This window comes from Mugil cephalus, chromosome 15 (assembly GCF_022458985.1).
Source record: "Mugil cephalus isolate CIBA_MC_2020 chromosome 15, CIBA_Mcephalus_1.1, whole genome shotgun sequence".
NCBI lineage: Eukaryota > Metazoa > Chordata > Actinopteri > Mugiliformes > Mugilidae > Mugil > Mugil cephalus.
The window spans coordinates 4526272-4541946 of NC_061784.1; the positions used below are offsets into that span (position 1 = coordinate 4526272).

Below are 15675 nucleotides of genomic sequence, written 5' to 3' on the forward strand. Positions count from 1 at the left end.
TGCTCTTTGTGTATTATTAGCAAGATGCAAGGTGCTGTGACCTTTCTGAATGTTTTACCCTAGTGTGGATCCCAGGTAAAACACCAACTTATTACAACACAAGAGTGCTACAACCCATTTTGTTTTCTAAACTCCCTTTCTTCTATAACATACTTACTCTGGTTGTCAAACTCCAGACACCACACGCAGTGCAAACGCCATGTGTCGTCCTGATGGGTGCTGCACATTACCTGGTGCTTCACAAGTTGCCATTAAAAGCCTATTTATAGAGAAGGATGTTCCTCTCTCTTCTCTAAAAGCTTCTATAAGTCCTGTAGTCAATCAGAGCACGCTTTAGTGTCTGCTTCTACACAGCAGCATGTTCTCATGACCCTTCCACTGGGCACAGCTTGTACTTAGAGTACTAATTCCTCTATAATGGTGACACGCACAATATTTCTTATAGGCAAGAGTTACTGCAGCGCCCTAGGATTGCATTCATATTACAATATTTACACCTTAAGATGAGAATGTAACACAAAGTCAGTCATTCTCCTTAATGGGCATCGCGTTCTGCTGTAATTCATTTTCAGAGATCAATCATCTCATGTCCAGTAGGCCTTATGTGGTGGAAGCATCTGCATCATTTAATTAGTAAATACGCCAAACTGTGAAAATAGTCCAGCTTTGGAAATAACTCATTTAAGTAAAAGTAAGTATAACAGCAAAAGTGAATTTGTATTTTCTCACTATTGTGCTTTGTTATTATTTAAGATGTCGTTAGATTAACAATATAGCTGCACTTAGAATATGTGTATGTTGCAGTCTACCTGTGTAGATGTTTAAGGTTCAACAAGTTTTAATTTTTATGATGTGAAGGTGAAAGTTCATCCAAGATGGCCTGTCCTTTCCAGCTCCATTTCCTCATTTCTTCCCCTTTCCCACGATGTCATCCTCAATGTCTACATCCTCACTCATTCTAAATATGTCACTTTGCGTTCAGGATGTATTGTGCAACCATCCTCCTCTTCCTCTGCTTCTTGTAGTCTTCATCAGGGGTCTCCTTCAGCTGCGTGCTAACTTCATCTCCACATCCATTTCCATCACCGAGGTCCTTTGGAGTCCATACTTCTCATGATGAATATTACTATGTCACTCGCACTTGATCTCTCCTTATTGAATGCTTTGAGATCACCATATAGTTTCAGTATCCGACCCTGTGAGAACAAAATCCTCAAAGAAAAAACAAAAATCTTGCTATTTAGGCTTTTCTTGATAATCCAACTTTTTTTTTTTTTTTAATTCTTTAATCTAGTTTAAGAAGGATGAGAATTTTCTCAACCCATGAAGACACACTTAATCCTCCAATTTACCACAAACATTCAAAACCATCACCTTCCAAGATACCCCGCTGTCACCGGACTGGAAGGCTATGAAAAATAGTGATCTGAAAAGTAATTAGCAAAGAAATCTCTCCACAAATTCAGTGGAGTTAAAAGCCTGCACTATGCCGCCGTACCTCAAATTTACACTTAAGTGATCTAATGAACAGATGTCATTAACACTCCCAACATGCATAATTACGAGCTCAGATACAGAAAAATGCAGGCTGTAATTTGTCATTTCACGGAACCGCGCGCATTCCTATACAGCCCTGTCGTTTTCTAATTGGTCATTAAGCTGTTCTACAAGCATTCTATAACATCCTGGTATCGAACAGATTTCACGACCTCTGAAACGGACTATGTGCTATCTGCCGTGCACAAGTTTAGTAAAGCGTTTAGCAGCTAAATTGCTGCAGCTTTCACTTGAGAACTTGTCATTTTATGAACATTATTCATTAATTTATAGACTTAAGACCAATTTCTGAAGGTTGAAGGATAAAAAAAGCAATAATCCTAATAATTAAACCCCTTCTCAGTACTTAAAACTCAAGATAAGAAGTATAAAACACCCTGTTTTGCTGTTTACCACCTCTTCCAGATCTGATTTTCACAACACATGCTGCCAAGGATGGAGGATCAAAGAAAGATATTCTCTTGACCTTGCAAGTATAAATGCCAGTTTCTTCTGCTTCAACGCCAGAGAGGCTGAAGCGCTTCGTGTGAGCAGAGTAAGGTAAAGGACAGAGCAGCAGCACTCAGGGCTCAGCCTAGAACATCAGAGATTTTGTTTTACAAGACGTCCTCCAGACTAGTCACTGATCCACATATCTGACAGAAAAGCAACTTGTGGCTACAGTTTGTCTTTTCCAGTTCATCAGCTTATGTGCAGTCACTTGCTTTGTGGTGACTGAATGTGCAAGAAAATGCACGGTTGCCCTCTGGTTAGAAAATACACCTTAGCTGCGGTCGCCTCTCAGGTTTTCCTCCAAAAATTGTTCCCAAAGGAAACGGTTCTGTATTAAGTCCACAAAACGTAGTATTTGAAAGTATTCTTGGAGATCTTTATGTGCTGCAATATGAAATCAATTGCATGAAAACTGTGGAAAAAATGTACTTGCTTATAATTCTTTACTATAATAGAGGAAAGTGGCTGCGTTTATGACGTTTGGCCGTTCACAGTATGTGTTAAGTACTATAAACGCTGTAAGACCACCGTCTTATGTGCCTCACTTGAGCAAAAAAGGCTGACCTCTTTTACAACTGTACATCTGTCAACAGCTAAGACATGGTGTGAGGGTTTTTTTTTTTTTTTTGTCCAATTATCACTTCGACCTCAAGTGGCAAAACTGGTACAGCTAAATGGTGTGAAAGGTAGTGTCCACTCCAATGCTGCCATTATGACTCAGGAAAGCTATGGATTTAATAACAAGTAATATGTTTCTTTATTCCTCTGTGTTGATAATTGCATTAAAATCTGGAATGTGTAAGGAGTGGGAATGTTTTTTTTTTTTTTAACATCACGTTTAATAAGTCATTCATGCAATGATCCTCTTCATAAATTATTCCAGTAACTTGATTGCAACCAAATTGAATTCTGAGCATGACTTAGTTTCATCAGTAATGCTGTTTTCGTATCTGGAAAATTAGTTCTCAGTGCCATAAATGGAGGCTTTCACTCTTGTCACTTTTTTTTTCCCAAGGACAACTGTCTACAGTGGGGTTTTCAAGTGTTTGCCTTGGTTTCTAAGATACTGCAAGTGCACGTGCGTGCGCCCGCGCACTTGAGCGTGCGTGTGTGCGAGCTGCCAAGTTTCATTTTCAATTTTGCTGTGTTTATCCAGCAGATTCTCTGCAATCTGTTGACAAAGAGGCAGCCATGACAGCTAGGGCAAATGTGGCAAAATTGCACAGAGGCTGACGGGAAGAAAAAAAAAAAAAGAAAATGATGGCTGTCAGGTCTGAACAACTCTTTATAAGAGGGCAGATCTATAGAGCTCTGAGTGCTGTGCTGCAAATGAAAATTTCTTTTCTGACCCACCAGCTGAACTGCACCATATGTCATGTAGGCTTTCGTTTTTTCCTCTTGTCAAAACTCCCAGCGTTTAATTTTAACATAATTCTGAAGATTATTTTGCATTTCGTGTGTAGTTATTTTGGAGATGGCCTCTTAAGCAGGTGCGTGCAATCATTCAACTAATGGTATCTTCAAAATAATTAAGTTTACTGAGGAAGAGCAGAAAGCGCCGTTGCAGGAAAGAAGTCTGGAGGTGATGAAGACATCGATTAGCTTCACTGCAGTGAAATACACAGGTGGTGTCAGAGATAGGCAGCATTCCTCAGCTCTGAGAGGTCGTGCTTTCTTTTGCCATTGATGTTATTGGTGACGAGAGGGGTGCCAAGGCTGAGGGCCAAGGGATGCGCTAACACTGGCGTTGGGGGAGAAGTTATGAGTGGAAGTTATACGGGCTGCAAATTTATGATTTCGAATTTATTGCGGTTGTGTTTGAGGAAGATTACTTTCTCTTAAAGCAGGCAGTTGGCGAGGAATTAGGAGGTGTCAGAGATAATGAATCTGGTGGTGAGGTGGAGCTCGCTGCACAAGTGGTAAATTTAAATTTGTTTATGGAGCTATAGCCCTGTCTGTCACTATAAAAGTTGAGTACGAACCAGGGGAGAGGATGTGTCCTGTGATGCCAAGAGATGGCTTACTGCGGCAGATGAGAGGGGAATGGGAAGTTGTCAAAAGCTGCACTCAAGGCAAAGAGGGTGATAGCGTGGTTTTCATACGAGAATCAGAAGCATAAGGGCAACATTTTAAAAGCACACACATGCCGACTATGAATTATAAGGATCATAAAGTGAGATCTCCCAACACACTGAGATGAGAAAAAAACATTCTACTTTAATTTGAAATTACATATTGGGTATATTATGCCACAAAGTCATAGAAATAACACTGAACTAAATGTTTTAGGAGTTTCACAGAGCAACTCATATTCACATTTGCACATTTATGGCTAAAACAGGAGGATGTACAGCATTGATGGTGTCACTTCAAGATGGGTGTAGAGAAACATTCCGCCTTAAGCTGATGAATATGAAAACAACCTCCTCATGTGTTGCCCCAGCTCAGTGTGATCACTGTGAGATCCCCAGCAGACACTGTGCAGAGACAGGCTGTCCTAAATAAATCAAGTGGGGCGTCTGAAGAGCTAGACACTAGGACTTGTCTCATGTGAAACTGGGAGACAGTGGCTACATGGACTCTAGCTTTTTGCTGATGATCAGAATCATAGCTCAGTCATCATAAAGTCTTAGGTCGTACAGAGAAAGGTGCTGTCATGTAAATGCTGTATCTGCTTGTTTCTGGTGTAAATGGTATAAATACATTCTTTCTGCATGTTTGCCCACCCTAAATGGCAGTAGTAGGTTTTTTGGGAGCAAAGGTGAGATTAAAAATGCCTTTTCTACTGAATAATCACTTAGTGCATATCATGTGCATAAAAGGACATGCAAATCTTTTATAAATTTATCTTTGTATAATTTTATGTAGCCCATAAGTAAACGGTTGCCATCCCTTTAAAACTAAAATCTCTATTCAGTATTATTTAAAATAGGCCGAAGAAACATTGTCCATGGCAAGCTAAGGCAAACTAGTCAATATCCTCCAGTCCAAACTAGCAAAATCTGTCATATAGTAGATAGAAGAGAACCCCTTGGGTTTGGGGGTTTGGAGCATTGCCAGTGCCCTGTAGGGCCTCCACATCGTAAACTGTGCTCATAGTTGTCATTGCAACCATCTAGGATATGACACAAGGCCCCAAACGATTGCTTGTTTTGCCTGCCCTGATGGCACTGGGTATGTACGAAGAAACATATCCATTTTAACTTGCCCCTCACCAGAGACCTCCAGGAGAGGCTTTGCTGCTTCATATCAGTGGAACATGTTGAAGCAGCGGCGCGAAAGCAGCAGATGAACCATCAGGGTGCACAAGATGAAAATAAATTGGTCACCGAGGGAGCTAAAGGCCAGGAGACCAGTGGCCTTTAGCTTACCCTCAGGGTAGCCGAGCCACAGGGCGGGACTCTCAGTCTCAGACAGGGGGGAGGGTGCATGTGAACCGCCATACTCTTTGAATGTTGCAATTAGCCAAATGTCATGAGTCACAGATTTGGCGTTTGGAGGCAAGGTTACACATAATCGTACTGAAAAGGTTGTCCACCACATGTTGAGAAAATTTCATGAAATGAGGGCACTCATGGGATCTAAAAAAGGGGGATTGAATAGTTCCAACTCTTCGTCCCTTAAAGTATAGCCTACTGTTGCATCTGTAATTTCAACAGTTATTTACCACATATCAGCCAGTATAATACTGCAAATCCCCTTTGTAGTAAATTACTGTAATTTTAACTGCATCATGGGAAGTATCCACAATATAGGCCACAGTAATGTACTATATTTTTTAAAAATGATGTATGATACCTTATTTATTTTTGACGTCTGCATTTGGCACCTTTTACCAGACCCAGTCAGACATTTGAAATCCCCCCTCATAAAACCTGTAGGTTCCACAAGCACCTTCAGCCCTAGTTTCTTGTTCCAGAGATGGACACCATTCATTTTTTTCCCATTTGTTTAGTGTTACAGGTATTTATTTTATTTTATTTTTTTTACCTCTTTATCGCTATGTTGGATTCATTTTGGCTGACAGTTTAGTTAGGAACCAACACCATCACCATGGGTTTCTGGATCAGTGATTTTTATCATCATAGAGGCCACGAAGAAAGCAAGCAAGGTAGGAAGGAGAAGCATAAAAGGAAGGAAAGTTTAGCGTTATCATGTGATATTTAATTCCAAGTATTTGCATTAGCTGAGAAAATAATAGCTCCAGTCATAGCAGTTGTCGCTAACGTTGAAGCTAACGCTAACTTAAAGCTTGGAGCTAACTTAAACTTAAAAGTAACGTTACTACTGCTGAACAATACTGTCCGTTAACGTTATTGTTAATATTGGCAAGCAGTTCACTTCAATTGTGAATTCAAATGAGACATTTTTGGCTGTAACATTATTATCGCCCATGAAAAGTCACTTTATTTGCTCAGTTTTTTTTTTCCTGGGTTCCAACAGACGTGCATACAGTCATATAACCTTGCACAAAAATAAGGATGGAAAACGAATAGAGGAGTAAAAAATGTTAACAAAAAATTGAGAATTGATGTTTTAGTGATTTTTAATTCAGTTACTAAGCAGTTCATAGGTGCATTGCTTTGCCCTTCACAGTAACATTACTGTATTTTAATGTGTTGATAAAGTGTGTAGCTCTAAGTTTTGTAGCTGCAGCACTGCCAATTTTAAATCATTTTGCGCCCATGAAAACGTAATAGAAAAGTGGCTAACTACAGGATTTCATGTGGCGTCAATGTGTGTCTGGTCAATTTCAGGACATTTTCTGCATTGAAGTATCACATGCATAGATAACACATGCTGTGCCACAGAAACAAAGTGTCAGCTGAGTGGTGACGTCAAATGCAATGTTCAAGGATGTGATTATGTGGCGGATAATTCTTCCTTGCTGTTTGTTCACTTAAGATTACACATACAGAACATAGGATACCAGGAGCCTGGCAACAGTGTTGCCAGTGAGTTACTGTAAAAAGCTTCTGAAATATCTAACAGTGTAGCAATCATACAGTTCTACGCTGTCTACTGAGTAATTAACATAAAGTGTGTGTGGCTAAAAATCTAAAATGTTCTGAATGAATTTACTACATGACTACACTACATACAATATATAATATGAATGTTATGTGCATCAATATTTTAATGTTTTTCATATTTTTGTGTTGCATTTTGATTAAACATGTCTACTGACAAGAGTTGTGCAATGCTGATTTTGTTCAAATACACTGCAGACTGGTATTATTTATTCTTTTTCGTTTATGTTGTCCTAGATAAGAGGTTGATTTATCTGTATTCTTGTCTCTTTTTTTGTGGCATCCATAATGAGACTTTTAAAGTGCACACCGACAAATTGAGTTCACATTAATTTTAATGTCTTCATCCGGCCATTTCGTGGAGGCAGATGCACCTGCTAGAGGGTTTGAAGAGGGCCTTATTTTTTCTAGACTGTATGTGCGTTTGCTAATGTGTTGTTTCTCAGATATAACTGATTACATTATCTATACCCTGCTATGTCAGAATGTGAAACTGTCTACTTGCTTTGCTTACACAGTGGTAAAAGTTCAGCTACTGATTCTGACTTCGCTCATTTGAGCTTATAGATACTGCTTACATTTTACAAAGCCCTCAAAAGATAAGAAAAAAGACAAAAAACAAGCAAACAAACACTTAAAGCATCCCAAACAGCGGGTCCAATATTTTAACACCTTTAATTTTTAACCACTTAATGACTTCCAAATTGATCTTCCTGCAGAAAATGAAATATAACCTGTATAATGTGTTCTGTTTTTCCTTTCTTACACTGTTATCACACCATCATTCAAATTGCAATCAACAATTGATGCCTGTAATGTGCAGAGTGAATTATTTTCCCTCAAAAACAAGCTGCTTGTCATTACTTCTACAAGGGCTTTTCAGAGAATAAAAGACCCCCATTAAAAGCGCTTTTCAGTTGTTTGGAGCAATGTCTAAAGAAGCGACGCTCTTTGATGCCAAATTGCTCCCCTGAGGGGCTGGAGAAGTACCTCAGCAATTAATATGTTGCAGTAAACTGATTTTTCATTTCGTTGAACCAAAACCACAACAATCCACAAAGTCAGCACACCAATCCAAGACCAGTATATGAAGCTGCCCCTTTATAAGGCAGAACTGTAGCTATATGAATGTAGGTGAGGCCTGTAATTGGGCTCTAAGGGCTAGGCTATGTGTTTCTGTTTTTCCATTAAATTCACATGTACTACAAGCTGGGGAAATTAGGAGAAGCCTGTACACAACACCCAGTGATGGGTGCGCAGGAGGCTGGTCCCTGTAATACTGCAGCCATATTGAGTCAGAGCGATACAGCACTGACTACACAATCCAAATTCTTTAGACCTCGTGGCACTCCTGGAAAGCCGAGATGTTGGATATAAAGTTTAAATGCTGGGCTGCAGCCCCTTGTCTGCACAATATCTGCAGAGAGTCCTAATCCCCGACCATCCATTTCAGGACACAAATATTGACAGGCTCACTGTGCGTAGCACCCATTGCACCATTGCCTGAAGCTATCCTCCCCAGCGCTGATCTGTGCTGGCAATAACAGAGTTATCTTCATGTAACACAGAGCCGTTATGTGGTTCAGAGATAACCATGATGGAATAAAGTTGAATCTCAGGCTCTGCAGAAGGAATCTACTTCAGTCAAAGTTTAAGCAAGGACTCGGACAACATCTATGTTTTTTTTTAGGATACCACCACATATTTAAGCACTAGGTCAGCCAGTTCTTTGAGGGGATGCACGATTAATATATATATATTGTGATGCCAGTATGTGCAATGTCAGATTTACAGCATGTCCAACACATATATAATTTATGACACGTATAAAATGCAGCTAAAAGCTTAATACTTCTAATTCAGCCACAGACAGCTGATAAAATCTCCAGAGCATTTAATGGTTTTGACACAGGTGTAATTCAACTTACTGTGCTGCACGAATAAATCAATAAATAAAATAGTATTTTATTCCTTTAATCTGTATATTTCGTAAGTTTTGCGTAGTTTGTGGGTGGCTGTGGCTCAGATGGTAGAGCAGTTTGCCAACTAATCACATGCCATAATGCAGCCCAAAATTGCTCCCAGTGGCAGGTGAACACCTTGGCAGGCAGTCCCCCCACTACTGATGTGCTTGTGAATGGGGAAATGAAAAACATAAAGCACTCCGAGAAGGTAGAAGAGCATAAGCGCGGGCAGTTTAAATATAGCTGAAACTAGCTATAAATGAGGTGTAAGAAAGTTAAATTGCAGTAAAATCTACAATCCAATCGATTAAAACTGAACTTTTCCGGGAGAATACAACACATCGCGAGGAGAACTCTGGTTCGTTTTCACGTACACATTTTATTTTGCATCAAAGGACTGAAAAAACTGCCCTACTACTGTATGTGGCTGTGTATTCCTGAGGGCAAAAAACAATCTGGCATGTAAAGATTCTTCAGAGGGAGAGCCACCAGAACAATGACCAGCATTACCCATCCGGACGGGTGTAAAGACGTCGCATTCAGAATCTCATTGGCAGAAAATGCGGAAAAAGGTTTTTTCTTTTTTTCTTTTTTACTTTGCAAGAACATCTTCAAATTTGGCATTCAAGTCTATACATCTTTGCAAGATGACAGTGTAAATCCATTCAGCAGTGTAGTACATTACAACAATTGAGAGCAGTATAGTTACTTGGATGTTTAACATCACACATAGCTGTCATTAAATCTTGCGTCCCGTCTGTCTGCAGGTGACATCGGGACGTTTTAAACACATCTGTGACTTTTCCACAAATTCCCTTTACTGTCATATCGTCCTTTGAATATTGCACTCATTATCATTTCACTGGATGTAGCTGAAAAAGAAACAAATATACAGTATTCATATTCTTTTTGGGAATGGCTGAGAAGTACTTACATTATTTTCCTATGCCTTTGCTTTGGATATCACAAGTGATCAGTTGCTTCGTTGCCGTGAAAATGTTGTGGTAACTACTCGCTGAGAACCGTCGTTAGTATAATGCATAATAGGATTCCCAGCAAGAAGTATGAAAACACAGTTATTTTGGCATATCAGTTCCATGTATTTACCTGTGTTTCTTTCTTTTCGCGTGACTCTCAGTATATTATTTCTTAAAACAATTACAGCACATCCGGGTATATAGCTTCTGTTTGTGTTGTGTTTAACATACACGCTCCTCTTTGCCATTATGATTCTTCTCCTCAGCTCGGCTGACAATGAGTTTGTGCTTATTTTCACCGAAAACAAAAAAACAAAAAAAATTGCTCTGTGCAAAGTACAAGAAGCTTCATCAAAATAAGCCAATGTTTTGAGCATTATCAAAAAAAAAAAAAAAATTCACAGTAATAAATCACAAAAGAGACAACATCGGGTTTGGCTTGCATAGCGAAGCAAAACAAAGAGAAATACATTTAAAAAATATATTTACAAATGATGCAAGTCCTTTTTTCATTTTTAATTAGTCAGTGTGTTCTCGTCTTCACCTCCACTGTGTGAACTCTTGTACACCATGTGACAGAAAATAGAAGCGGACATATATACTGTTTACTCTTTTGAATGGGGGAGGGGGGATGAAAATAACACGGTGAGAGTGGTGTCTGTGCCTGTACATGACATTTACAGCTCTGAATTTTCTACCGCACAAGTTTGTCTCTTTGTCTCCGCTCTGCCTCTTCTCCATCTTCTCAAAATCATTCTGTGTCACTTGCAGAGAGAGAATCTCATGGCGCTTTATGAACAAGGTGTCCTGGGACAGGCAGCAACTGCTTCACATAGACTCTGGAAAAGAGGCAGGCAGACACAGCAGCCATGTAAAACAGGAATAACAATAGAATAACGCTTCATCCTCAATATCTATCATTTTTTCTTTTTTTTTTACCCCCTCAAACTCTATCTGAACTTGATAAGATAAAAAGCCATAACTCTGAAAGTAGCTACATGTACTGTAACTGCTGTAAATTGGCTGTTTCTGAGTTGTAATCTCACAAGGATCAAATGAGAACACATATATGGAAACTGATTAAAAATGGATTAAAAGCACATAAGAAGTTGCTTTTTTATTGATCAGAGCTATAAAGAGACAAGCCTGTAAGCCAGCTCAAATTATCCTGACTATTTTATTTTTGCTGCAGTGGGTTGATCTAGAGCTGCTAGAGCAAAGATCTGCTGGGTCAATCAACTCGTTTGCGATGCAATTAATGTGATGGACAGAAAAGCAATCCAAAGGGCGTGTTACCAGACTGAGATTCTGATAAGTGATGTAGAAGCGTGGGTATTCCGGACAACAAGAGTACTCAATGTGATTAAAAAGTCCACACTTTGTTGCTTCACTTCTTCAGCCCTGACACAAAGCTCTAATGTTTTACTACAGTCCTGCCAAGCAGCTGGACAGTTGGGTTTGAAGGGACAGGTAAATGAAATAGAGATGTGATATGAGTTTAAATGAAATAAAAGCCTAGAGTCCTCTTTATTTACATTGTTACTGGTTATTATAATAATAATTTAACTTTAATATTTTCTGTAACTTACCTAAATTGACTGAAATAATGGGACTAATCATAATGTCCCATGTCAAACACACGGGTTCCCTCCACATAAATGCAAAATTCAAAAATGATTCTTTCCTTCATGTAGTAAGGGGTTCTTTTTAGCCTGGAATAGTCAGACTCAGTTCTTATCGGAATCTCTGGACGCCAGACTCTGTATTTCATTGTGAGGCTTCAAGTGATAGAAAAAAAGCATCTGCAAGTAATTGTATAGTCTCCAACCAGTAACACTTATTTTGCTTACGTCCACAGCACTCAAGTGACACGCGTATGTCACTGTTACCTTTCGATCCATTACTATATAAATCATTATAAGCCCACCCAAACAAGTTGATTGATCCGGCAGATCTTTGCCATATTCATTTGTCAGACAGACCTCAGACCAGCTTTCCTTGTCTTTTCCTGTCATGACTTACTACAGAGCAACCCCGCAGAGGGTAGGAATTGTCTCTACATGGTTCTACTCATTTCACAGTATGCAGTCATTGCATTGTCTTTCATCTGCCAATCAAAATCAATGAACATTGCTTAAGCAAACTGAATCTGCCATGTGTGCAACCACATGACCGTGCTAAGGCAGGTTTGGTGTGTTTTTGGACAACAATGTCTTTCAGTGATGGAAATTGCTAGTAATTTTCTTCTGAAAGAAAACTCTAGCATGGCTGTACATTGTTAAACTTGTTTACCAGCAGTGAAAAGCTGGATAGAAATGTTCAATATTAATGTCAATTCTTAATCCAGGGCTTTTCAGCTTTATTGCCTATTTGAACAGAAACCTGCATGTGGTATCAGATTCCTTCGTTCAGTGTAATTTGCACACTGATACATTCTCATGAGAATTATTACTTACAGTGTTCCCTTTTCTCTGTGCAGTGTGTGGAAGGATGCCCGTTGTGGGAGGCTTCTGTGCCAGGTCTCTTGTGGGAACCCCTACTCAGGGTGGCCCTGCCGGATGATGTTGTGCCACTCCAGGAAGCCATATGCTGCCTCTCCAGCGTCGACACGGTCACCATGCACTCCTCAGAGGGGTCCGAGGCTGCAGCTGCCCACGAGCTGTGCATGTGGGCACCCATGCTGTGCAGGGACTTTATAGCCGGTGTGTGGGCTGTTGAGTGGATGGTAAAGGAGGGTATTTGGCAGAGGATACGAAGTGAGACATCATCAAACAGGCCCTTCTCATTGAATTCACTATAAAAGTGAATTCTTTGCAAAACTAGTCCAAACTTACCGTCTGTGTTGGTGTCTCTTCGTCTGGGAAGAGTTCCAACCTTCTCTGTCTGAGGTTTGTGGCCAGTGAGTGGTGCCCTCTTGTGTCCAAGGCTATGTGTGCCCGGTGCTCCGTGGTCTGCTGTGCCAAAGCCGTCCGAGTGACACTGCTGGGAGCCTTTACCTAAAAGCATTAATGAGGTTGGGTTAAGAGCTCTGACACAAGTATCTGCTCACATACAGTAGATCGGGCCAGGCATTTCATATGGATGTACAGAATCTGCAACGTGTGTAGGTCAAAATAAAAACAGGAAGTAGTATCAAAACTGGAACCAAAATATAGATAGATTTATAGGTCAGATTAATTTTTAATTAATTTTCTTCATAGTTCCAACTTAATGATTATTGTACAACTAGTGAGCATATTTTCTTCTTTGCTGAACCAAGATATAAAGAATTATTCCAACGCAATTATGGAAATACACTCTGATTTACTGCCACTTAAAACAACAATCTGTAAATGTAATGTGGCACCCTCTGTGGAAATGCTGCCACCACAATGACAGTATTCATGTTTTGATCTACCGGACTGAAGATATTCTCTCAGTCTGCCTGAGCGCGCCTTCAAAATAACGACTCGCAATATGTGACATCTAAATGCGAGATGATAAAATGTTTGCATTGCTAATGTTGGTAAATATTTTTAGTCGCGCCGACCTGCATATTCCCCTGCAGATGCTTATTAAAAATACAGAAAACACATATTCTCAGTGCACAACACGATCTTAACCTATCAAACAATGAGAGTCTAAAAACGGTGTGGTTCTGTCCCTGCGGGAGAAGCCATCAAGCTTCTCTCTAAAGAAACGCTCTGACGACAGGAACCTATTTATAAATGCATCAAACCTTAAATGTTAGATGTTTTTTTTTTTCAGCAGAGACCTACTAAAGCTGTTAAAATATTATATGTTGTGGCTTTGATGTTGATCTGAGAATGACTTCAAGTAGCAGCCTGAATACATATTTGAAGAGGAATAGTGATAAAAAGGGACCCAAAGACTAAGACTAGAATATCTGAATATATGAAACTTTTACTTTTGGCCAAATACAGTTTGTGTTTCACCTTCCAGTGTTAATCACTGTCCCTGCCGGCTACATAAACATGTTCCCGATTTACTATTTAATATCCTAAACGACTAGACTAGCGGCGGCTTGCATGTGTGTGATTAAATAGTCTATTGTGTGTCTTGTTCTTTGTTCTGTGTTGCGTGTCCATGGGCGATAGTTCAGACAGCAAGCAGTCTGTTTTCAGCCTCAGTGGCCCAAACCCTGTTGGCAGACAGAGTGTTGCTATTGGGCAAATCAGCTGAACCTCGGATTAGTTAAAGAAAAAAAGAAAAGAACGGTGGTTTGGAACATGGTGGTTTTCCCACATTATTAATAATGTGTGCATAATGACTAAAAGGCTCGGTTAATGAAAGATAATGGTTCAAATTATTAGTCAGTCAGTCAGTCACCAAAAGACACATCAGCTGTTACTAGCCAAGCACGTACTCATTGTCATGCAGCATAAAAACATACACTTGGCAATGGTTCAATTGTGTACCGCAGAGTGGAGTTGTCTTAGGCGATAAGCCTAACACTGTCTACACTTTATTTTAACATACATAAATGATTTATGATAAAAACATATTTCCCTTGGCTGGACTGAATATATTTGAGCTGCACAGGGAGTAATATCACAGTCTAAATCTGCTTATTTAACAGCAGTATAAGTCATGAGGGGGGCCTTTCATTAAATACATCCTTTGATAAGCACCCTTATTCTTAAATATACCTGGATTTTGAGCTTGGAAGCCATCCCAAACTTCATCCACAGCATAACATTTTCGCAGCAGAAAGTTGGTCGGAATTCAACCCACTGGGAACTACACCGATCAGGCATAACATTAAAACTACCTATCTGACTCATCAGAGGATGGACATGGATTTCTTATTTGTTTGTTAGTGGGGATCTTTAGGTCCTGTGGGTCACAGATACTTGATCAGTTTGGGATCTAGTGAATTTAGAGGCCAGGTCAACGCCTTCATTTTTTGAATTGTTCCTAAACCATTTGTGTGTGTGTGTCTGTGTCAGACTGCATCCTGCTGGGGATGGCTGCTGCCATCAAGGAGTGTAATTGCTATGGGGTGGGGGTGTCTGGTCTGGTCTAGGTGGGTGCTACATGTCTAAGTAACATCCACATCATGACACAAGATTGTCTACTTGCTTCCTCACTTGTCATAACATTATATCTGATCAGTGAAATTGTGCCTCAGCGAGGATCTGCCAGGCCAATCAAATTATCCGGATGGGTTTTATGCAATGATGTATGGAGATGTAACAGCAAAGTAGTCATCTGAGCATTGTTTTTTTTTTTTTTCACAGCAAAATAGCTTGGTTGTAGGACTATCCAATTGTGTGCAATATATATATATATATTTATCTGTATCAGTTGCATCTGCCCTGGGTTGCATAGACGTTTCTGTGATTGTCCCAAAATTAAATCCTAAAGGTAAATTACCAGACTCTTGTTCTGATAAGATGTGAGTCTTGCTACACCATGTCAAAGACTGTAGAAAACATGGATGTCTCCACTTCTTCCCATTGGCCACACAGACGCTACGCTAGTCAGAGAGTCTTGAATCTGAGCAGTGTTATCCGACAGTAGAGCCTGTCCGCACTTCTGCTAGACAAAACTGGCATTTGTGTCTCTGCTCTGCCTCCAAAAGTTACAAAGAAATTTAAACACTAAAATTAAATCAAACATTGCTTTATTATTATTATTATTATTATAATTATA

At 39.7% G+C, this 15675-nt stretch overlaps 1 protein-coding gene across 2 annotated transcripts in view; it reads right to left on the bottom strand.

Moving 5' to 3' along the window:
• Positions 1 to 9402: 9402 nt before the first annotated feature.
• The window catches only part of LOC125021704 (roundabout homolog 2-like), a 73274-nt gene continuing 67001 nt past the window's right edge, over positions 9403 to 15675 (bottom strand). For both annotated transcript variants that reach the window (XM_047607851.1, XM_047607852.1), the window contains 3 exons: positions 12855 to 13016; positions 12477 to 12731; positions 9403 to 10859 (listed from right to left, as the gene is read on the bottom strand). In XM_047607851.1, the coding sequence (XP_047463807.1) occupies positions 10858 to 10859; positions 12477 to 12731; positions 12855 to 13016 (419 nt within the window). In that variant the 3' untranslated portion in view covers positions 9403 to 10857. The remainder of the gene's footprint in view (positions 10860 to 12476; positions 12732 to 12854; positions 13017 to 15675) is intronic.